Raw genomic sequence first — 24758 nt, 5'->3', positions numbered from 1 at the left:
GTCGGAGCTGGGCGCGGTGGCGGCGGCGGCCTGAGGAGCGGGGCTGGGACAGCTGCCTCGCTGTATGCGAGGGGCCGCGGGTCGGAGCTGTCGCGGAGCGGGTGCTTCGGGGCCGGGGGTGCGCTTGGGGCGTGCTCTGTGAGGGCGGTGTCGGTGAGGGAGGGAGGGAGGGAGGGAGGACGCCGGGCCCGACACCTCGGCTCGGCTGAGGAGCGGGGCTGTGCTCATCTCCCCGGGATCCCTGTGTCCCTCCTGCCCTTCGCGGGACGGATCAGCCTGATCCCTGCCGGCCGCTCCGGCTGGCTCGAAGATGCTGCTGCCGTAAATTTCATGGGGAGGTTTAGACTGGCAGGCGGCCTCCAGAGGGTCTCCCAAAGGGGACGGGGAAAACAGCCCGTGAGCCTTGCAGACTTCAGTTTGCCACTGCGGGAATCTGCACCTCGCTGGGAAAAACACACGGCAGTCCTTTCTATATGAAACATTTGTATATTGTTTCTCCCAGCTGCGGTTTCAAACTCTTGTTGAAACTCTTCTTTTGACTGCGGGAAAATGAAGTGAGAGCTGGCTTGGGCTGAACTCTTGGGAATGAGGAAGCTTTAAGAAGTTATTTCCTGATTAGCAGGACTCCTGAGCCTGGGCTGCTGTGGCTGTGTGTCCTTGGGGCCCTGGCCCCTTCTCTCTGTGTTCCCTGACACTCCGCATGCAGGGCAGGGAATCGTTTGCCCTGGGATTGAGGAGCACGGCTGAGCAGCCCGGCCACTGCTGCCGCACTGTCACCCGCAGCAGTTTTGTCTTTTTCATCCTAAGGGAGGAAATCGCTCTGGGCCTCCTTCCTACATGAATTTATTCACGTTTTATGGCTCTTGTAGGATTTGTTGCTGTATTTAAAATTTCCTCTAGGTGGGTTTTAAAGATGCTTTTTGGGAGAAGGAGGATAACAGGCAGCGTAGCTGCAGCGTTTCCTTGAGAAACTAAGGAAGATGTGAAAATGATAAGTGTTGCATTGAAATATGTGCAGTAAAGTGTTTGTATTTAGATGGACATATGTGAAACTTTGCATTAATATGGAGGTCATGTGGTGGAGATCTCTCAGCTCATCAAATCCCTTCTTTTGTTGCAAGTGTTTAAAAAAAATTCTGAATCTCTCCCAGTACTACTGAAGAAAATATTATGTACAACTTCATGGTATTTGGGATTTTGTTGGCTGCACTCAAATCATACAATTAAGAGTTGGATTTTGTTGATTTTCTGCACCAAAAGTGTGTGTTACTTATTTTCCATATTGTTTCTATTGCCTATGAGTTATTTTTATAAATGCACTAGGTTGGTTATAACAGAGTTGGTTGTATTCTTTTACTGGGGATCTGTTATTGTAAATTTCTGATTTTGTTTATCTGCTTAATTTCTAGGTGCAAGAAGCAGATAGATAACTGTCCATACCAACTGCCTGGAACTTTGAAAGTTATATTGTCTTAAATCTACAGACTGTGATATTGTTGTGTTAATGCTGATCAGCAGAGAAATTGCAATACAGTTTGCAAGATGCCAACTGTTGAAAATCTGAGTGGTGAGCAAAACTTCAGTGCATATTGGATGCTCAGTAGTGCCCGTGCTGGAGTCTTACTAGGTCCTAGTTTTACTGGTTTGAACTTTAAGAAAGAAAATTTGTTACCTGGACCTGAAAACATCCCAGCTTTGCCTGAAGAAGTGCTGCATTTTTCAGACAGCTGTTCTGTAAGTGATGACTCCCTGTGTGAAGAGTCTGCCAGCTCTCAGGCACCCCAGCAGTGCACCACTGGAACACCTTTTCCAGCAGCACCTGGAAACATGGAAAGCTCTAAACCAGACTTGGTCCATGGTGAAGTGGATGGTCAGAAGAAATCCAGTCACAGTGATACACTCCTACAAAAGCTTGAACAGGTAATAAATACACCTAGAATTCTTTGACATGCTTACAGTAAGATGTATTTTGTTCCTGCATACGATTTGTTATGCCTGCAAGTAGGCAAACCCCTTGCAACGAATGTATAGGCCACAGCAAGCTTAAAGAGCAAATCCTGAGTTCCAGTTGTGCTCACATGAAAGTTGCTGTCTTCCTCATGATGTGCATTTCCTGGGAGTGGAACTGCTGTTGTTTCCAGGTGGCACAAGTTCCAGTTTAAAATTGTTCTTAAAGATCATTTTTCCTGGAAAGGTGCACTCAGTTCTAGTTGAAGTTTCTTCCCTCGAGGCTGTGGAGATGGGGTGCTGGTCATTACCGTGGTAATGCTTCATCACAGGTATTCACCACACAGTGGAGTTGAATGTTCCTGTATCTATAGCAACATCTTTTGTTAGTTCTCAAAGTAGGTGTGACATACCTGGCTCTGTTTAGATGAGGGGATGTGTTAGTGTTGAATGTGATAAAGTATCCATGACATCAGGATAAAGAAATGCCTGGAATTGTAATGCTGTTACGTTACTTTTTTTTTTCCTAATGCAAGTGTGTCAGTCAATCCACTGTAAGTTGCTATTTGTTCCCTAAAGCTCTTCCCAAGTACTGGATACAGATTGTGTTGGCTGGAAGTCTTCAGCAGAACTTCAGTAAATCCTGCAGTTAAGGACTAAGAAGTCCTTGCCCACTCTGCCAGCAGCTACATCAGCATAAATCCCTATATCTGCTCACTGGAGTGGAGAGAGGGAGAGAGTGTGTGTTTCCAGAGTAGAATTCCATGAATTACCAGGTGCTATAAAAGTTTTCTCCTGTATTTTACATGACAGGAGAATAATTACCCACTTTTTAAATATTGTCAGTAATACCAATCAGTGGCTAAATAAATATTGGCTGATTTATTGGTACCTTAAGAGAAATTATTAAGTGTCCTTAGAAAGTTATTGACAATCTATAACAAAATATTTCTGTGGTAAATTCTAAATAAGCCTAGCCTCTAATACATTTGTATATTTGTTTGAAAAGCTGAAGGAATTGCAACAGCAGAAACAGGAACAGTTAAAGAAACAACAGATGGAACAACTTCAAAGGTTAATGGAAGAGCAGCAGAAGCTACTTAGCATGGTATCTGGCCAGCCAGCAGCTCTTGGTAAGTTGTACTGATGTACATGATGTGCTTTGTAGAAACTGAAAAATCTAATCTCATTTTCCAGTTAAAATCTGAAAGTGCCTTCTGGGTTCTTCATTTTAAGATTACTTGATTAATCAAAGATAAATGCTGCATTGCTTCAGTGCCTGAAAGTTGAGTGCTGCTGAAGAAGGAATATTGTCCTATTTTTATAAAATGCCAGCTGTAATTGTGGCTTGATCAGTATGTGCTGTGATGGGAGCCCTTGCTTCAAAGTACATGTATTGAAGTGTAAAACAATTACTTTCCTTTCTCATTTGCTGCTTCTCACAGTACTTTTGGTTGCTTTAAGCTTTCAGTGTAGCCAAATGAAGTGGTCCCTCCTTGTTTGTGCTCACACATGTCTCATTGAGGTGATGAACTGAACCAGGATGGAGAGCTGATCTGTATTTAAAAGCAGAGACTTGTAACCTGTATCAGTTTTCCAGTCTTGTTTGCTGGGTGCAAGGAGAGGGGACAGCTCTTGGCTGGGAAAAGCTTTTACAGCTGAGAAGGGGAACTTTCTGCTCTTGGCAGTGTCAGTCCAACCTGACTTCAATGATTGTCTTTCTTTCACTCTGCCTTCCTGAGAAGATTAAATTAGGGCTTATTTTGGGAGGAGAAAATCAACATTGCACAATCACTTATTCTTGGTCAGTGACATAAGGGTGGAGGCTGGGTGATCAATCCTGCCCTTCAGTGCCATTTCTTTTCTCCTGCGGAGCAGTAATTTTGTGACACAAATAGAATGACACAGCCATTTTGTTCCTTCTCCTTGCCAGGTTTTGCTGTGATGGCTGAAAGTCAGAAGCTGAGAGCTGGGCACCCCACAGGCTTAGCACCTCCACCTCAGTTGCCATCGTCTGGATACCAGAATATCTTCGAAGACAGAGCTCGTGCTCTGCTTGTTTCTTCCCACACACAAGACAACAATTCTTTACAAAAGCTGAACAACAGAGAATGCACCTCATCTTTGAAGAACAATCTTACAGAAGTATCTGCCTGTGAAAAGCAAGGTCTGTGTGTGTGCCTCTGAAAAGTCCAAATGATTTGAAAAACAAGGAAGACAAATACATTACTGCTTAGTCATTTATAGAAACATAACTTGCTGTGTGGTGCTTTTTTCCCCCTTGTCACTGGGAGTAATTTTCTGCTACTTATTTTGAAGGTTTTATAATTTTAGTTGGTTTACTTGGTATGTTGGTTTGTTTACTGATGGCTTACGGACCTCAGAATGTTCCTGTTGTTGTCTGTTTGAGTTTGGTTAAAAGCAGCATGAGCCAAAAATCAAATTCTTCTCAATTTATGCATATATATGTGGGAAACAAGAAGCTTGATAAGAGACCTCACCATTACAGCAGACATAAACATTTGTTCAGTTATGTTTTTAAGCCATACATGAACAATAGTGAAGCAGATGAACAATCAGAATGGATTATTTAAGGTCTGTGGAAATTTTTTAATGCATAATTGCTTGTTCCATTAAAAAGTGCAAATTCAAATAAGAATTAATTTGGGGAAATGTTAGAACTGTTTTATGTAGGAATTCAGATCACATGGCAATGAAGCTCCCTTCTGGTTTTCACCTGACCTGAATGCTGTTTAAAGTGTGTGCTGAAAACTGATTTGTTGTTGGGATGAAAAAAACCAAACAACTCTGTTGCTTTCTCAGGAAAAAACCTGTGGTGTCCAGAAAAAAAGATGGAATTATTAATGGAGAGTGAAGATAATCACATTGATCACATATTAGGTGTGGGAAGTGCACATGTCTCTGAAAATTCCTGTGGAGGTGAACAGTTGTTGACTAATGTAGAGGAAAGGTAATTCAACTATGATAATGCATTTTTTATCAAATTACACAAGTTTGGTTGAATTCTGAGTCCTGAAGGAAAGAGTCTGGTGCTCTTAATTTGTGCAATTTCTTAACAAAGGATTTGATTTTCCTGGTACTGTGGAGACCCGTGGTAAGAGAGGCTCTTGCTTGGAATTGCTTGTGCTGTGAAAGATGAAATGTTGTGTCTTGGATGAAGGGGTGTGTGTGCAGCCTGGGGTAATGACAGCATAGAGGCACCTTTCAGTATAGCTGGGTATATAAGCAGTTATGATTGCTGCTCCCAGTTTGATTTATTACAACCTCCTATCCACTGTTATGTTCTGAAAGTAGTAATGTAAGGGAGGAGGGCGGGGCTGTGACTTTTTAGTTTGTTATGGGAGTTATGATTGTTTGAAATGTGCAAGAGCAGGCTGGACAGGGCTCTGAGCAACCTGGTCTAGTGGAAGGTGTCCCTGCCCACTGTGGCAGGGTTGGGAGGTTGGAACAAGGTGATCTTTAAAGTCCTTTCCAACCCAAACCATTCAGTGATTTTGTCATTCTGTGAAATGTAGCTGTGTCTCCCCTGGGGGACGTCTTGCCCACCCCCAGTCTGCTTCCTGGGGTGGGAGCAGCATGAAAAAGCAAAGCAAGCCCTGATGCTGTACAAGCAGGGTTCAGCAATAGCTAAAATACTGTGTTATCAGTGCTGTTAGCTATGAAAAAAGCTCACTCCATGCCAGCCAGACTCAGCACTCCTGTGAAGGAGGAGAGGGAGACAGGGAACGTTATCTCAGCAGCATTCCTGAGTGGAAAGGTGATACTGTAGGAACTGGCAGTGTGACTAAATTATGAGTGGAAGTTTGGTGATTTGTCCAAAAGAAGGGATCACTAAGAAAAACAGTGAAAGAAAAAGCAACAAAACCTGCACACAGTGTCTTTTAGATATGTATATTAACTATTGCAGGGATTGGATAAACATGTGGTGTTGAAATGCATTTCTCAGATTACCTTAATGCCTAAAGCACCTCAGAATTTGCCATCTTTTGTGCAATTACACCACAGGTCTTTGACTACCAGTGGTGTTCAACGTAGTTATTTTATACAGAATTGTAAGAGTTGTTTTTGTACTTACTCTAGACCTATTAAAGCTGCAATACAGGGGAAGAAACAAACTTTTGAAGAATTCTTGGAAGAACAGATACAACTAGAGGAACAGCGCCTGGAGGAAACCCAGAAGTTCCAGGTTATTGATTATTTAAAAACCTTCCTTCTTCTTTATATATTGTGCTGAGATGTGATGGGTGCTTTAAAAGTGTACAAGGAAGATGCTGGCAGGGAAAGCTAACACTGAATGCAGCATTCACATTCTGAAAAATAATAAGCCCCAAACACTTCACTTGCTTAAGTCTTCAGAAATCCAGTAAAAATGTACCATGTAAATTTCTACTGATGTCTGGGATTTATTTGAAGAAATCTTCAAACTGTGTAAGAAGCTTTTTAACATTTTATCGTTTGCTTTTCTCTCCTCATTTTCAGGAGACAAATGGATCAGCAGTTCAAAAACCAGTGATCAAGAGACCCTTCCTGAAAAGAGGGGAAGGTTTAACAAGATTCACTAATGCCAAGTCTAAAATAACAAAACTTGGAGAAAACACCTCAAAACTTCAACAAAGGGCTTTAGATGATAGAAATGTTATTAAAGTGGACAGATTACAAATACAGAAGAAAACTGTGCTTCCTGGCAAAGAACTGGTTTCTGAAAATCCTTTTGCACCGTGTAAAAAATACAGCCACCCCCGTAAAGTAAAACATTGTCCTATTCAGAAGACAGTGGTACTCAGGAATCACAATGGAGAAAACATCTTGCCCTTAGAAACAAGAATGCAATCAGGAAAAAATCATGATGGACAGATGAGAGATTCTTACCCATCAGAAATTAAAAACAAAATAGAAAATACAGAGAACAGAGCAGAATTTGCTAAGTCTAACACTGGCAAAATCAAAAACAAATTACCTGGTGCTGAAAAGTCTCAGTTGTCTCAAGAACTGACCAGTGCCTTTGCTAATTCTAAATGTCCCATAGGTCACCCTGTAAAAGATTCAGAACTGTCTTTTGAACTTTCATTTCAGAATAAACTGGAGAACTGGGAAAAAGAAAAAGAGAAAGAGAATCTAGAATTAGATGAATTTTTGTTTCTAGAACAAGCTGCAGATGAAATCTCTTTCTCAAGTAATTCCTCATTTGTGCAAAGGATCTTGGAACGAGACCAGCAAACTTCAAAAGGCCGTAGGATGTCTTCTACTCCTATCAAGGCAAAGCAGCAGCAAGTCAAGGTGCTGGCTGTGGAACTCACAGATGAGAGAAATAAAAGGGCAGACTGTGTGGCACAGGAAAATACAAATGATAGCCCTGTTACACTTACAGCCTCAAATTCAGGAACAGATTTTCGAATGAAGGATCCATTGAGTAAAACAGATGGTGTAATACTCTCAGCTTCTTCCATGAAAGCAGCTCCTGCTTTAAAAAGTAATCACTGGATTGTAAATGGAGATGAGAGTGAGGGTAACAGTGATACTGCTACAGATTCTGAGAGTGAATTTGGAGCCACATTGAAGCATGACAACAAAGATGCTAAGACAGCTCTCGTGAACCACGGAGAAAGTGATCCAGAATTTTTTGATTGTGGAAGTTCTGTTAAAGACATCAGCAAAGAGAGCAAAAATGGAGATGCTGACCTTGGGTTGTCAGACAAAGATTGTGGTGCACTGTCAAAGCAAAAGATTAGGAAAGCTACAGATGATCACAGAAGCATGTTGTCTATAAGTAGGAATAAATTTGAGTTTGACGATGAGAGAACATGGAGTGATCTTGATGAAAATTATGTTAGCATTGATTTACCTGAAAAATACACTAAAACACCTTTGCAGATGGACTTTTCCTGTAAGAATGGTACAGCTGTCCCAGACAAAGCAATAAAGAGGAAAGTGGCCTCCAAGAAAGGAGATGAAATGTCCAAAGAGTTTGCAGTGGACAGTGATTCAAATGGACCTCCAGTATCAAACCTGATGATGAAACTGTTTCCTTCACTGAAGCCAAAACAGAAGGCAGGCTGCCATGCAGAGCATGAAACCAAATCAAATGTGGAACCAGAGCTGGGAGGTGAGAGAACAGCAGCTGGTAGGAGGTGGTGAGGAAGGCGTGTTGTACAAGTGTTCCCTGCTAGTGCTTGGGCTCCAAACTGAAATTACACCAGAGGGTTTAAGTACACACCTGTGCTGTGAGAAATGGCCTTATTCTCCCCCTGCATCTCTGGTTGCATGTCTGATGCCAGATCTAACAATTACACAGCTTGCAGAATGACTCTGATGGGTGAAAACTTCTTTTTAAAATTTTATTTATTTAATTGGTGGGTTTCTTTTTTCTCCTTCCCTCTGGAGGCTTCAACTCATTGAAGTAACTTGATCTGAAGCTGCTTGATCACTGTTTCTGAATGAAGAAAAATAGCATGGGCAAGCTGAAAATGAAGTGGTGGATTTACACCACAGTAGGGTGATGGGTGTGAACAGATGAGTGTGAACAGACTTTGTAGTGACTAAAACTTGAAAAAACTTGCAACCATAAACTTTCCTGTTTAATATACCCTGTACCATCATGCTGTGTGTATGTACCTGGCACATATATGTGGTATGTGCCATATACACTCATTACACACTTACACCTTCATTTTATTTCTCTGGTTTGATGTGAAGCCCTTCAAATTCCAGTTCCAAATATAGCTTTAGTTCTACCAAGATGAAAGATACATTTAGTACTTACAGTACTACAAAAGTAATAGATCTACTCCATATTTGTAAATAGTGCAGTGTTTTTGAACATAACTTCTGTGTTATTTGGATAGTAGAAATTTTTTTTGCAAAATTACTGCTGTCTTTCAGTGGTATTTACTATGTCTCTAAAAATAGTATTTACTTGGTTTTTCTTTTTTTTTAACAATTTTTAAACTGCTGTGTGATAATGTTCACTTCAGCCCTATGAATGCCATTTGGGTAATGTGCATGTGGCTGTGCTTTGACAGGAAACACTGTTCCATCCCAGCTACTGAGAGAGAGACTGGCTGAGTTGGAGAAGGAAATTGAGAGATTCCGAGCTGAGAACACAACTCTGAGTAAACTCCGTGAAGAAAGAGAGCACGCCCTGGCAAATATCAGGTAACTTTTACTCAGAACATTTTGGTGTGTAACTTTCACAGTGTGTTGCAGACTCTCCCAATGTCCAGTGACCAGCAGCACAGGTAAACAATTCAGGTGCTTCAGTTACAGCAGAGATTGGTCTAGACACAAGTTGTTGCTCTATGTGTATGTTGAACTGTAATTATTACACACAATTTAATAGTGTTAAGAACCCCTGCTCAGTTAATATGATGTCCCTAAAGGCTGTATTTTGGAGAAGGTATACTTTAGTTCTAATGGATAATACAATCCTGAATTAGCCCTGCAGAACTGGTCTTAATGCTTTTGCTTTGGGTTTGATATTTGTGTGTACACACTGAGGATCTTTTAATTTGAACAGGGGCATTTATAAGTGGCATATAGAACAGAATAATTACCTCTGATGACATAAATGGAGCACATCTGTTCCTACCACAGCCACTTTTGTTTGGGAATAGCATGGAGTCTCTGACTAACATTTAATTTTTGACCTCCTATTAGCAGATTCTTTTCTCTGGTGTTTTTGGGGGATGGTGTTCTAATATTTTGAAGAATGTGGCAAGATTTTGGCCAAAGCTTTTCTAAATTCAGGATAATGTTTGTGACTAGAAGATATAAAAATATATATTGTTGGACTTCAAACATCCACTGTGTGACAATTCTTACTCCTTAAATAACTAATACAGTTTATAAGTAAGTCTTCCTGAGGGTAATAGATGCTGAACTACAATCTGTGACCACAAGACACTGAGTCTTCACTTTCTTTCTTAAAATCTAGATATAAAGGAGATTTGGGCTAAAACAATAACAACTTTGTTTCATAATTATAGGAAAGAAGTTTCAGACTTTGAACAGAAGAAAGCCCAAGAACTGGCTGAAATAGAAGAGTATAAGAAAAAGGAAATTAAAAAACTGCAAAAGGAGCGCAAAGTTTTTGAAAAATACACCACAGAAGCTAGAGCAATTCCGGATAAAAAGGAACGGGATGAAATTCAGGTATAAAAATACATTATTATTCTAGTCCACAGAGGAACATGTAAGCTCACTTAAAGGCATTCAAGAACTAAATTCTAACTTAGTTCAAAGATTACAGGTGATTTCCAGATGGGAACTGCTAGCAGATGTGGGTTAGTAAGGTGAATTTGGCAGTGCTGGATTAACAGTTGGACTCCATGATCTTAAAGTTTTTTTTTCCAATCTAAATTATTCTAATTGAGGAAGGGAGCTACGGTCTTTACAACGCTGTTTGATGGTTTTAAGGCAAAAACTCCTCATGAGCAAATCTTTTTGTCCCATTTCCATACTAAAAACTGCTAGTAACTGATAGAATGATCTTCAACTTTGAAACAAAATTACTGAAGTTAAAATAGTAAATTGTAAGTTTTTATTCATGGTAGTCGATCAAAGTGCCAACGAGAACTCCAGAAGGGTTTAATTCACTCTACAACTCTTGTACAGTCTATGTGGTAATCTTCTACAATTTTCAAAGTTACATTTTATTATCACTTATAGGTCTTTAGGTGTCAGTGATGTAAGGAACAAGATCTGTTTCTTCCTTCATTGGCAGGATGTATGGTATATGAGATGCATAAACAAACCATTTGAACACAGGGATGTTCCTCTTCCTTCCCTACTAATTTCCCTTCAGAAAACTGAATTGACATTTGCTAAACTAGGCAGATTTACATGTGTGTTTGTGTCCTTCCTGTTTTCTGTGCCAAGATTTTTGAATGACCTTCCAATGGTAGCGTTAAGGATTTTGTGTTTCTGTCTCAAGTGTATTTGTACTGGCCAATCTAGAAAGTGTAAAAAATGCTAAGAAAGCAAGAAAAACAATTCCTGTGATTGGAGTAGAGCTTATAAAGTTGGTAGTTTACACTCTTTCAGGAAAGAAAACTCTTCCTTGCCTTTCACCTCTGCACTATTAAGCTGATTTGACTTTTTTGCCACTTATGCCCTTTTCCCTTGTGTTTGTATTTCTGTTAGAAACTAAAATATAGTTTATTATATTAAAAATCAAAACATGCATTTTTCTAAGGCTTTAAAACAGCAGATTGCAGAGTTACAGGAAGATCTAAAACGAAAAGAGGCAAAATGGTCGACTACTCATCGACGCCTGAAAGATCAAATAGAAGCTTTAGTAAATGAGAATTTTGAGCTAAAAGAGGAAATCAGAATTATGGAGAAGTTTCGTCTAGAAGCCTGGAAGAAAGTAGAAGCTGCAAGAAGCAAGAAAAAAATAGAAAATCCTGGGATGAGTCTAAACAGAGCAGAATCTGTAAGTTATTAATCTTAGTGCTTTAAATATATTTGTGTGAGTACTGGTGGGTTTTCTGTTATATACTTGGACTCTAATAGCTACAGCTTAGCTGTTTTCTTTAATTTACTTCTGTGGGGCCTACACTAGTGGTGACAGACAGAGAATTTTGTTAATGTCATATTCTCTGCAAATGTCAATGCTCACAATATGCTGTATCCCTTTTGTTGAGGAACTCATCTTGGAAATTAAAAATGATGCAAGTATGAAAGAAAAGTAATTGATGGAGTCTAAGCTGTGAACCTCTGCTCCTTTGGGATCAACCAGGCAAACCAAGCAGCTCACAATTGTCTAAAGCAATTAAGTTTTGAAACTAAAACTGTTATTCTGGATTGCTTGCATCAAATTAACATTTTGGAGTTGTTGATAACGAAGGAGCTGATGGAGGAAGAGTTCCAAAGTGCAGCTTGGGCTACATCACACAAGCCCTTCTGCTGTTCAAGTCTCAAAACTGTATAGGTTGTGAAGAAAGCTTCCAGTACATTTAATGTCAGATGGTCTATAAATTGTATTGACTCTGCATGAACAGTTATGATTACATGTCACATAAACCACAAATGCTTCCTTTCTTTTAGTGTCTACCAAACAGAGGCCTAAAAAGTCGAAGTGTATCTCCGCTTCTTCCAGTACAGAAGTGCAGCAAGATAAATGGCAAAAGTTATTCACAAGCAAAAGGTAAAAGTGTTTGTCTATGCAGAGAATTCTGTTAAGCCTTTAAAAATAAAATGAATGTGAAGTTTTGCTGTGTGGAGTGCATTACCACCTCAAAAGGAGATAGAGTGGGAGCTGTCATGGGCTGGAGCATATGGATCAATACCTCACAGGGTGGGATTCTGGAGAAAGCTGTGGTTTCACTCCAGTTTTGGAGTGAAAAATGGTTCTGGTCTTACATGATGGTCTGGAGCACTGCAGAAGCTGCTTTCTCTAATTAAAAATGACATTCATCACTGGTGCTCTCCAGGCTGCAGGTGTTGGTTAGATCAGAGTCACTGAATGGTTTGGGTTGGAAGGGACCTCCAAGGTCATCCAGTTCCAACCCTTGCCACAGGCAGGGACACCTTCCACTAGACCAGAGGTGCTCAGGGCCCCATCCAGCCCGGCCTTGGACTGTCCCAGGAAAGGAGCAACCTCAGCTTCTCTGGGATACCTAGTCCAGTGCCTCACTGCCCTGACAGTGAAGAATTTCCTTCTAATGTTTAGTTGAATGTGTTGATAACATGAAAACTGCTGTGTCTCTTCAGAACCTTCCATCAGCAGATCTGTAATCATATGGGCAATGCTGTGGCAGGTGTTCTTGTGCACAGTTAGTGTCTGCCTTCCTAAGGGATAATCACATATGGAAAGTAACTGCAGGGTAATTTTTTTGACACCTCTGACAGCTCCTCCAACCATCATGTTATCTGTTACAGGAGGTGTTTCAGAATTGAAGGTAGTTTTATTTTGGTAATTTGACAGGAGAGACATGATAAAAATATGCTGATCAGTTCCTGTTAAAAGCTGATATTCACCTTCCTTTGTTCATTATAAGGCATCAGTAATAATGTTGTCTAAATTTCTAGGAAGGGCAAATCCTTTGTAAATCTACAGAGATGAAACAGGAGACAAACTGCATTAAATGTCCCTTGTAATGATTCTTCAATTCTGGCTTTGTGCTAACACATTAAACAATGTCAGTGATTGATTTTTTGGGCATGTGCCTATCATTTTAATAAATACCCTGCTTTCAGTTTCTACTGCACTTAAGAAATGTGGGTGTCCTGTACAGCTTGACCTCCTACAGAATTGTAACTCTTAAACCACACTTTAATTTCTCTGTCCAATTTAACCATTACATGTATCTCAGTAGGAAAACTTCCTAGAACACCTGCATCAGGACCTGCTAATGAGAGGAACAACTCTGAGGCAATGATTCCACTGGAAGATTCTTCTCAGAGTATTATGGTAGTAAATCCTGTGAGTTGATTTGGTTTTCAAAGCAGGGAAAAAAAAAGCCTAAAATGGAAAAGTTAATGAGTATCTGGAGGGTGATTGATGAGGCTGTTAACTCATCTTTTTTGTGTTCTTCAGCCTTTATTGTCATAACAGAAAATGGCTATGTACCAGTCAATGAGGAGTGTTTGTCTAGTAGTTACATTATTCTTTGGCTCAGGAAAAATACAAAGTAATCATCTGCTGCTCTTTTGAATTTTTTACCTTTTGGAGGGCTAAAGAAGGATGGATGTTCATAAATTCCATCTAGGGCAACATGTGCAAGGATCTTTTAAATAGTTTAATTTTTTCTTACATTAATTGCTGTAGCTTACACTTAGGCTTTAGAGAACTTGATTGTTTCATGCCATGATGTGGATTTCTGAAGGAAGTTGAGCTCCTTGTTACAGCACATCACTGAATTCCACTTTAGTCCAGGCTACAACTGGCCACAGATATCCAGTGATGGCTCACTCTCCATCTCTTGTACCACCTGAATTACATTTGGAGTTGCTTAAACCTCAGATTGTGGTTATGCCTCCCCATATTCATCTTCCTTCTGTGATGCTCCTTGTTTCCAAAAATACCTGTCAGCCTAGGAGAAAAGTATATAAAGACAAAGCTTGATTTGGTTTTTTTTGCTTGTCATCTCAGGACACCTCTCCTAATGAAGCTTATGTGTCACCACCATCTGATCCTGCATTTACAGGCAGTGAAGAGATACAGAGAGAAACTGCTTATCCTGATGGAAAGGTAAAATGAGAGCTTGGCACTTGGAAATTCTGGAAGACAGCTGTTGGGAAAGATGAGCGTGAGGGCTCAATACTGACCTCACTTGTGTTTTCATTAGGTTGAGAAGGTTTTGAAAAATGGCTGTCATCTTATATTTTTCCCAAATGGAACATGGAAAAAAGTGGGCTCTGATGGGAAGACCATAACTATAACCTTCTTCAATGGGGATGTGAAACAGATTATGCCTGATCAAACAGTGGTAGGTATCCTATATCTGCATTTTTCAACAAATGCTTAGTTATCTGCATGTGTACCCTCATTTAAAACTTCTCATTAGTTACACTGAATCTCACCTGTTGTCTGCAGATTTATTATTATGCCGATGCTAAGACTACTCACACTACATACACTGATGGCTTAGAGGTCTTGCAGTTTTCAAATGGACAAATAGGTAAAGGAATCATCCAACCCAAGTGTCAGAATTATTGCCCAGATATGTATTTATGTAATAAGCATATTTTCTCAAAATACATTTCAGAGAAGCATTATCCTGATGGCAAGAAGGAAATAACCTTCCCTGATCAGACAATTAAGAGTCTATTTACAGATGGCCAAGAAGAAAGTATCTTTCCTGATGGCACTGTTGTTCGTGTGCAGCGGTGAGCTTTTCCTTCTGGGGTCCCTGGGCTGGGCAGGGGCTGGAGCACCTGGGGCTCAGTGACAGGAGCACTGTATGGTGACAGGTGTGTTTCTGCATCTCCTGCAGGTTTGCATTTCAATGGACTATACTGAGAATACATAGTTACAGCTCCAGTTTTGGGGTTTTTGTTTTGTTTGTAGCATGGAAGAGGCATAAAGACAGTGTATTGTCTCATACCCTAAGAGACTTCTCTGTAGGGGGATAGAATATAAGAAACTAAAGATAGTGTAGAAAGTAATCTTACCCCCAAGGAGTTGCAGCTGGGCCACTTATCAAAGACTAGGAACAGGCCTGAATTTAATATGCCACAGGTGTAAGCATAGAGAAGAGTGCTATAAAAGAGTGGGGTGGCTGGTTGAGAAGGGAACTGGAGTCAGTTGGCTGCTTTGTGAAGAAGAAAGAGTCAGTGCTCTGAGGAGCTGCCCACGAGAAACACCAAGAAGGTATAAAATGTTTGTGATAAGGAGACAATAGTATGGAACCCCTGCAATAAGATGACAACATTTCTCTATTTGTACATAATTCTAGAAAAAATATCTAGGAACCTGGCTGGTGTGGGAAGCAGGTGTGACTGACAGCAGATAACTGACAGTGCTCAAAATACCAAGTTTTAAACTTCCCTTGGATTTGAGCAGTGATGGGTTTGATGCAGATAAAGTGCAGTGGAGGTTCTTAAGTATAAAGAAGTAACATCAGTTTTGTAGAACAGGTTTCTGAGTATGAACCAGCTGAGATTCTTAACAGATTTTTCCACAAATGCTGCTTTCCTTCATTTAGGCTGACATATCCAATGCTGGCTCTGAGACTAATTGTACACCAATGCATAATCCTTGGGATTTTCTTTCCCCTTTAATGCAGAGATGGAACCACAACGATAGAGTTCAATAATGGCCAGCGAGAACTGCACACACCACAGTTCAAGAGACGGGAGTATCCAGATGGGACTGTCAAGACTGTGTACATGAATGGACAGCAGGAAACCAAGTATGTCTCTGGGAGAGTCAGAATAAAGGACAAGGATGGTAATATTATCATGGACACCAAGTTGTAGACCATGTCAAAACTGCTGAAGTGTTAGCACATCAGCAAAAATAATGTACATTTCTGTAAACAAGTGAAAAAGCTTAAAGCTTGTTGTGTATATATTATTTATAATTTTCTCTAAATAAATTTATTTTTCAGTGGGTGCTACTACATCAGCACTTTTGCTAATTCTTTTTTCCCATTTCTATGTTTAAGAAACAGTTTATTGATTTGGTGTTCAAGCCATATGGCATTAAAAAGGTGTTTTTTACATCAGCTGTCAGCAAACACTCAAACAACTGCAGACCATACCTTATTCTGGACACCAGTTTACTTACTGCTTTACTTGAAAGACCAAAGGAATGGCAGTCTTGGACTATTCCTTCATCTTATTTTCTTCATCTTGGAGTTAGGAGGCAACAACAGCATTAGCAGACTGCAGTGTCTGTTCTACAAACTGCCCTCCTATACTCACAGGGCTAACAGGTGAGACTGGGGGACAGGTTCATTCTCCAAGCTACTCAGAAATACCAGAAAATTAACAAAAGTCATCTCATCCAGTTTTCCCACCTAGCAGGTATTTTTAAGCTGACTTGTCTTTCAAAATTCTGCAGTACCTATCATCAAAATGTTGCTGCTGGGCTGGCTGCTTTAAGTCTCCTTTCCTGTGCATGCTGAAAAATTTGTTTCCTTCTCTCATGTGGTAGAAGATACTTTCTTCTCTTTGTCTCCTCTGCCCCCTCCCCTTTCTCCTCAGTGAAAGCTCTGTCCTTACTCTGTCTATGCCCTTTATTGCTCACAGGGTGGCAATGAGAACTGTGCTCACTCTCACCCAGAAGTTCCCTGGCTGGGTGCAGAGACAGGTCCTGGACTTTTGGGTCAAACTGCTCAAACAGCAGCTGTTACATAATTCAGGGCTGAGTTGCTTTCAAGATGGGTGATAAACAGTGGGGTTTTGGTCTTTAAATGAAAATATTTTGAAAATGAGCATGAGCTCTCTGGGGTATTTGCAAGAGCACCTAGGATGTGGCTGGTTAGTACCAGAATATGTACTGGAAGTGTGACAGGATCCTTCCACTGTTTGTCCCATTGTGCCTGGGCAGAGAGGTCAGCTTTGGACCCCTGCTTTCATGGGAGCTTGAAGGAAGAGATGTGTGCAAGGCTCTGTGTGCATGAGCACAGCAGGTTCCCCCTGACCAGCAACAGGCTGCTTACTGGGAGGGTGACTGAGCCCTGGAACTGCCTGCCTGGAGAGGCTATGGAGCCATCACACAAGTGTTTTCCTTGATAATCTAGACAAAGCTCTCCTTGGAGAGACTGGGAGGCGCTGAGCTTTACAGGTAAAGGATTCAGTGCAATGGAGAGACACCCAGAGAAACCTCACATACTACAGCAGTAAAGGAAAATAAGCTTTCAGGTGCATGCTGACCAAACTCTTTATTCCCAAACTCTGAAGTGAAAGAGATGTAACAACACCCAAAAGTGAAAACAGAAACCAGCAACAATGCAAATGTGTTCCAGAACAAAGACAGTAATGCAGCCCCAGCTGTTTGCTCCCTATCTCGTGCTGGGTGGAAATGTCTGTCACCAAATAAACCTGAAACACAAACAAGAGTTATGTCACAATAATAAAACTTGATCTTCCCTCCAAGTCTTTGAACAAGATACCAGAAAAAGTGTCCCAGCATCAGCTTTTGATCTACTTCTTCACCCCAGCACCTGACAGATTAAAACAGAAAATAAAGATGAGTTTTGATTGTTTGGGCAGAGTACACTGCCACATCTGCAAAGTGCCTTTCTCAGTTACTGACAGCCGAAGCACTTTATGTTACACCACCCCAGGGTTCTTTGTTTCAGTGCCTTAATTGTGGGTTTCAGTAATGGTATGTAAAGAAGTTAAAAATTAACAACTTTTTGGTTTATGTTAAATATTTTACTAATAGAATGGATATGTGGACAGAAGGGATTTTTTCTCTAATAAACTTCAGTTGTCCACATTACTGGCAGTTTATACTTTGCTTAGAACTTCTGCAATCATCCCTCCCCAGTGGTATGAATTTGTAGTTCATGGTCCCTGTACTTACATGTTACTGATCCAACTCTGCAAGACCCATTTCTATCAGCTTCAGATGAACCAGATTTTTGTCATCTCCATACAGAGAAATGGTAACCTCTGGTGAAACAGTCTGAAAGATTACAGTGTTGACACTTACACATTTAAACCTCAAACTGATACTGAAAGATTTTACTGGCTACACTCACTGTCTAAATGGAACTGGGAATATAAAAAGAATACCTCTGGTTTTAAAATAACAGGAATGCTCAGAAACTTTGTGATTGCAGAATTAAGAACATCACACCATTTTCTCTTAGCTTTCCTTCATGGTAAATGGTTTTCAGTTTTAAACTATGAGGATTAACAGTAAAACAAAGCCTTAGAAATTAGACTGCTAGAAAGAATTTTAGGCTCAGCAAAAACCAGGGGGGGGAAAAGAAAGGCATTTCTTACAAGTATGGAAGCAGAGAGACGCTTTCCTTCAACACAGTCCACCATGGTCCACAATGCTTTCAGGCTCCATTCTGGGGAATAAGGAATTCTTTCCACGTTTTTGTCATCTGAAGCAGGTCTAAATCCAGCCAGCAGAACTCGCACTGCCTGCACTGGGTACTTCAGCAGGTGACAAGGTATGTGACGCAATCTGAAGGCAAAGTGACAAAATGAGAAGCGTCGCCCACAGCAATCCACCAGCCAGTAAGGACAGCAGGATGCCTGAGTGGCTCACACAGCACTTTTAGGGTGTGGGAACCAGGACTGGAGTCCCTGCTCTACAGAAACATGCCACCATCAGACCCAACAATTCCTCAGGCCCCCTGAAGGACTTGGCACAGAGCTATCAGAAAGCAGCCCAGCATCAGAGACCCCTCCCCAGAACCCTGCTCCGGTCCCAAGAGCCCCAAACACAGACTGCAGCACAGGAATCCAAGTGTGAAAATCACAGTGCAGCTCCACAAACCTTTGTGGTCCAAATGCTTCACGCCTGAATGTGCTCTAGACACACTACTGGAAATAGGTACCTGGGGTTTACATTGTCATCTCCCCATTCTTTATCTTTCTAAAGAAGCAAGGGAAAGGGGAAGCAGAGAAATGCAGCTCTGAAACAGGAGAGACTGTCTCCCAAGACCTTAGCAGACTGTAAAGCACAAAATCTGTTCAAATCCCCATTTCTGCATCATCGTCAGCAAGGATGTGTACATTCTACAAGAAGTTTGAGAGCAAGTCATTGGGATTAAGCAGTACATATGTGTGTGTATATATATATATATAAATGTATGAGAAATTCAGACAGGCTTATGGAACCCTAAAAGCCTAGGATGTCTGAGACACATCTGTGTCAGCACAGGAACAGTCCAGAGCATCTCAGAACTGCACAGAACAGGGATTTGAACATCCATGTTCCACACAGGCAGAGCAGGGTGTGTCCCACTCAGATTCTCCTTTATCCCTCAGTTTATTCCCCAGCTGTCTTCTGTGTAGATGACAGTCACACAGGATTGGGATTTGTCTGTACAAGGGATTTTTCAGCCCTTGTTTTGAGTAAGGTTAATCTGCTTCTGCCCCTGAGAATCTGAGCCCACTCACAGGTTAAGTAAGTGGAGATAATGGAGAAATCTGATATTATAATAATGGGCTTCTCAGAACAACCTGAAACAGAGAAGCAGGTGCACAAACCCCACATCCTACAGACAGAAATTATTTAACCAGCCAAACCACTTTCTCTCTAACTGAAATCCAATAGTAAATGATGGTAAAAATATATATACATAGTTCTAGAAAAAATTATAATAAATGTAACACACATATTTATAAGTACATATTTTATGATTTAAGTGTATGTATACATACACATAGACATTTTACATGCAATTATTTCTTATTTACCTGCTGGTTGGGGCAACTAAGTAAGTACCATAGTCAACAAACTGAACCAGAATCTGAACAGGCACAAGCTGTGTAATAGAGAGGAGCTTTGCTCTATACCACAAACCATCCACATACTCTGCAAGGCAAGGCAGTTCTGTAAAAGAAAGAAAAAACCAAAACCATCACAGAACACCCCACAATACTCAGTGCAGTACAAACTGACCCTGAAAATCCACTTTACTTTGTGACCAAGATTAAGTCTCCTCTTCCTTATCTACTACTGTAGATACTACAGGAAAACTACTACAATTTTGTTCCATGCATCCTCCAATTAATTCTACCTGAATTCCAATCCAAGCAGTGCTATGCAATTTAAGTCAAGTTTCTCTGCCTCACATGGCAATGGTGAGAAATAACAGCAAATTGCTTGGTTAAAAGATAGTGACTCAAACAGTTTAATGTTCCAGCTTTTCAACTTGGACTCATCTGCACACTCCAGTCAGAAAATAGACTGATCTCCAGGTGAACAGACATGTCTGGAAGACAGGGGCAGATCCTGCCTAAAACCTCACCCAGACTTTTATGAGTTGGCAGAATCAAGTATGAGTGAGAACTGCTTTCTTCACCAGATTTAAGAAGCCATACTTGTGTTAATTTAGGCCCAACAGCTGTGGACATTAAAGTGGTGATCCTTAGGGCTCACACAACTTATAAACATTTATAACATGATTTTCTGTACATAACTTTTCTTTTTTGAATATTTAATAAAATTATCACAGTTTAGTGACAGGTACTTTTAGGGTAAGGTTTTATTACTGCCAAACAGGATCTAAAGTCAGTTCATAACTCTAACAGGCACTGGGAGTCTGAGTTCTGTCCATCATTTTCCAGTGGAGGAGAATGACACAAAAGCCTCAATTTAATGAACAGTAAAAACATATTACAGTGTATCATGTAATTGTAGTGTGATCTTACTCCTTACTCTCCAAAACTTTAAATTAAAGATACATACAAATACAAAAGGAAACTCAGGCTTTCTAAATATCCACACAAAACAACAGGGAAAATAAACAGAACGTACCTTTTTTGAAGTTTGTTAGGTGAGGAAGTGTCTTGACAATTTTATTGCACCACTTCAGGGCCTTACTAAGGCTCTCTGAGTCACAGCTGGCAGATCTCTCTGTGGCAGAGCGCTTTGTAAGGTTCTCAGAAGAATCAAGACAAATATAAACCTATGTAAAGAAAAGGCTCTGATGTTACTACTTTTTGCAGTTAATTTAGAAACAAGGAATTCCAACCATTATTAAAAGTTTACTTTTAATCCAGATCCCATCTTTGAAAGGTTCAGCATCTCCTTGCTCCCCTTTCTTCTCTATTTCATCATTCAACATTCAAAGTCCACATAGGAATCTTTTATTCCATCAATGCACATGACATTCTGCCTTTTGCCTGGGAGATTGGGCAGAACTCCAGGAAACTGTGTGGGCTTACACAAAATTCACTATTGTTCTGCCACATTAAATTCCAACCATCTATTTTCTTATTAAAAAATATACCAGATTACCAGACTGCAGAATTACTAAAAAAAAATTTTTTTTTTAAAATTTTTTTACCAAAAAAACCCCCAAAATTACCAGAGTGCAGTAGTGTAATTCTTTAAATTAATTTTTTGTAGAGAAATAATTAGTGTTTCACTGCCCCATCTATGAGGTTATTTCAACTAAGTGTTCATCCAGAGAGCTGCCCCACACAGCCTCCTGCACCAACAGCTCAGGACCATTTTGCAGCCTCTAATGCTATGAGATTGCCATCTGTGCTCTCCTTTTCACCAGCTCAGGGGAGTGCAGCATGTGAGATGTGAGACACACTGACCTCCTTGGGGGACACCAGGTGGGTAACTGTGACAGGAAAGGTTTCTCCTGGAACAGGCAGTGGTTGCAGCAGGTACGAGGGCGAAAGGTCTCCTTCAAATACCCCCTAGACCAAGACAGACTTCAGCTGAGCATCATACTGAATAACAAAACAGAAACTAACTTAGCTATGACTTCTGGTACAAAGGAGATACCTAAAAAGGTGCAAAATAACAGTAAGCAATATGTCCTTGATGAAAAAAAACCAACATTGCAATGTACAGATAAAGATTTTTCTCAACAGTATGGCATTGTCCAGCGTATCTTCTTTTAAATCCATGCATTTTACAGTTTGAATTCTACATGTCATCACTGCATTTGGTTCACCACAAAATAAACCCTGGAGCACTAAATTATATTTTAGAAGGATATATGGCACACAGCTCAGCTAGAACATAGGTCATGAAAAGAGCTCGTATTATCTCTTGTACTTAAAACATGATGTATTACAAAATGTACAATTTCTCCAAAATACATTTTTACACATTTACTTGAGGAACACTTTTCATTAATGCCCCAAGAGAAATGTAGAAGCAACATATGTAACTGGAAAATGAAACAATGAATTATGACCCTTTGTTTCCCTTGCAGGATCTCACAGAGGATGCAGTACAAAAAGCCATTATGTTCCTCAAACTTAGCTAGGAAAAAAAGATTTTTTTCCATTCAAAGTACATACTCTTACAAGTAAAGAAAGAATGTCTAACTAAACCACAGATACACAAACTGAATGGCAGATTTCTGCAAATCAGGAGCAGTGTGAGTTGGGAGCCACCTGACTACACTTGGACACACATACCTGGAATAAGAGTAATGCTGTGAAGCTCAGCACACCGGGAGATTCTGATGCACTCTCCAACATCCTACTGCCCTACCAGGAATGTCAGGCTAGTGCCTAAGCTAGGACTGTCCTATGGTAACAAAGACCAGCTCCTAAGCTCATCAGTGCAGTGCAAGGCAAGCACATCTCAGAGACAGAGACACTGCAGCAACGGTGCACTGAGCCCTGCATAAGCCACTGTTAGCAGCTGCAAGGCTCACAACATAAAATGCAGTCCTTATCAGCTTAACTCATCCCATATCACTGATCTGAAGCTGTGAAATAAAGTTACAAAACTATAGAATAAAATAAAAGATAATGGTTACACCTTATGTAAAAATAATGCACTTCAGCTGTCTTGTGAGCATGGCTGCTGAGTCTCTACAGCTAAAACCAGAGCTGATTATGTTTGAATGTGCTCAGAGCTGTTTGCTTCCCACTTCTGCTGTTCCTGAGATTCAGCTCGAGTCCTGGATACCTTGCTTCTTTTCTGGTCTACAACTGAACACTTGTGAAGTCTGTTTTCTTACAAATTGTTCTGAGTCACTTATTCCTGGAATGGATCTGCTTAATGCAATTATTCCTTGAGGAAAGCACTTCAGGCTTTCTGAATGCTTCTTGCCTGCAACCTTTTTACACAGTTTTATTTTTGTTTTCCAAATTTAATTTTTGTGTTAAAGGTACCAATCTCATTTCCAGATCCATATTTAATTTGCTGAAGATGTGTGTCGTGCTGACTCTATGAAAATGCAACAAGAGAATGATTTACAATGAGGTTTTCCATGGTTACTCAGCTCTAATATACACTGAGGGATTTTTCCAACTGCATCACGAGCCCAGTGGCAGACAACTCAAGCTTTGCACCACCAGTGACAGCAGCAGACTCTGTACTGGAAAATTATTTTCTGAAGCAAAGATGTTCGTTGGAATGAAAAGTACATTGGCAGACTTAAACAGAATTAAGAGGAAAATGCAATAACAAAGTCTTAGCAATTTAAATAAACCTGATCCTCAGATTTCAAGGAACAAAAAAATGAAAACAAATACAGAGAAATTACTTATGTATGGAGTTTTTGTGTTAAGAAAATGAAGTTAGGTGGAAACTTCTATCTTACCTGATGATCTTTAGGGGAGATGTCCCAGACTCTTGGAATAAAGAACCTAGGTAACTCCCCTATAAATCACTGGCTTTACGATGAAATACTTGATTTAATTTACTCCATCCTTGGATATATTTCTATGAATAACTAATCCCTTCAAGTGCTAAAAGTATCACCCTATTTGTAGTGTTCTAGAGGAATGCTAGCTGGACTTTAAACAGAAGTGCAAAAATCTCTTTTCATTACAGAGTCCATAAACAAACTCTTGGCAATTTTTTATTCCACAGAGTCTTATCAGCACATTGTAGCTCCCCATGTTGTGCTGCAGACCTGTGTGCTCAGTCCTACTGCTGCTTACAGCACAAAATCACACAGAAATATTAAAAAAAGTAACAAATCCTCCTAGGTCACAACAAGCAACTGAATAATCTTTCCAAAGGTAAAACAGCAACAGCAAAAGGGGGACACACACACACACACACAAGTCTCACCAGCTTTTGGATGTCCTGGCAATCTTCAGCAACACAGTACCTCTGGTATGCCATGAAGGATGACAGTGACATGCCCCCAAAATACAGGCTGATGGACAGCTTGCCCCACGGGTTATCTGGTAACTCCTGTTTACACAGGACAAAACAGGACTGTAACAGTAATACTGGCTGAAGTTTTAGAAACAGTGACCAAGAAATTCAAACCTCTCATGTTGCTATGTATAACACTCAAAGACACAAGACCAATATGCCTATTAACATCAGTTGTAACACAAATGGGAGAATCTCTCTTTCTGACATGGAAGCACCAACTGCTCATCCTAACACTGAAATATTATCCCATGTTTGCTCACTCAAACCCTTTCCCTTCACAATTTATCATTAAGCTGTCTGAAATGGCTTGTTTTCAGACAATACAGATGAAGTGCTTCCTTATAATTTTAATAAATGATGTTAGAATTTTATCACTTAGAATAGAATTTAGAACAATTTATGCTGCCAATAGGTAGATTACTTGTCAAAATGACAACTCAACATGAACAGCGTGAAAACACAGCACTAACCCTAATGGAGATATTTAAGGCATGAAAACTGTAATAAAGGTAAAGTCACAGGAGAAGTAAGTTTAGTTGTGCTTTTTCTTTTGTCTAAGAAA

At 40.2% G+C, this 24758-nt stretch overlaps 2 protein-coding genes across 2 annotated transcripts in view; one reads left to right on the top strand and one right to left on the bottom strand.

The window, feature by feature from the left end:
* Positions 1–1542: 1542 nt before the first annotated feature.
* On the top strand, positions 1543–15888 carry CENPJ (centromere protein J). The gene is made up of 16 exons (XM_054271971.1): positions 1543–1920; positions 2957–3080; positions 3881–4114; positions 4771–4918; positions 6049–6154; positions 6448–8071; positions 8988–9120; positions 9951–10116; positions 11159–11398; positions 12013–12112; positions 13281–13381; positions 14060–14158; positions 14256–14396; positions 14504–14588; positions 14676–14796; positions 15696–15888. The coding sequence occupies exons 1-16, from the start codon at positions 1543–1545 to the stop codon at positions 15886–15888; spliced, it is 3993 nt and encodes a 1330-aa protein (XP_054127946.1).
* A 1497-nt stretch (positions 15889–17385) lies between these two features.
* The window catches only part of RNF17 (ring finger protein 17), a 39564-nt gene continuing 32191 nt past the window's right edge, over positions 17386–24758 (bottom strand). The window contains exons 30-36 of the mRNA XM_054271994.1: positions 24104–24229; positions 21655–21759; positions 20864–21014; positions 19801–19936; positions 18370–18559; positions 17945–18046; positions 17386–17457 (exon numbers count right to left, since the gene is read on the bottom strand). Coding sequence (XP_054127969.1) covers positions 17948–18046; positions 18370–18559; positions 19801–19936; positions 20864–21014; positions 21655–21759; positions 24104–24229 — 807 coding nt within the window. The 3' untranslated portion in view covers positions 17386–17457; positions 17945–17947. The remainder of the gene's footprint in view (positions 17458–17944; positions 18047–18369; positions 18560–19800; positions 19937–20863; positions 21015–21654; positions 21760–24103; positions 24230–24758) is intronic.

The sequence above is a fragment of the Melozone crissalis genome, unplaced genomic scaffold, assembly GCF_028551555.1.
Source record: "Melozone crissalis strain CALT ecotype California unplaced genomic scaffold, PUWL_Pcris_2 ptg000013l_1, whole genome shotgun sequence".
Classification (NCBI taxonomy): Eukaryota; Metazoa; Chordata; class Aves; order Passeriformes; family Passerellidae; genus Melozone; species Melozone crissalis.
Note: the sequence above shows the minus strand (reverse complement) of the source record. Positions and strands in the feature narration are given on the sequence as shown.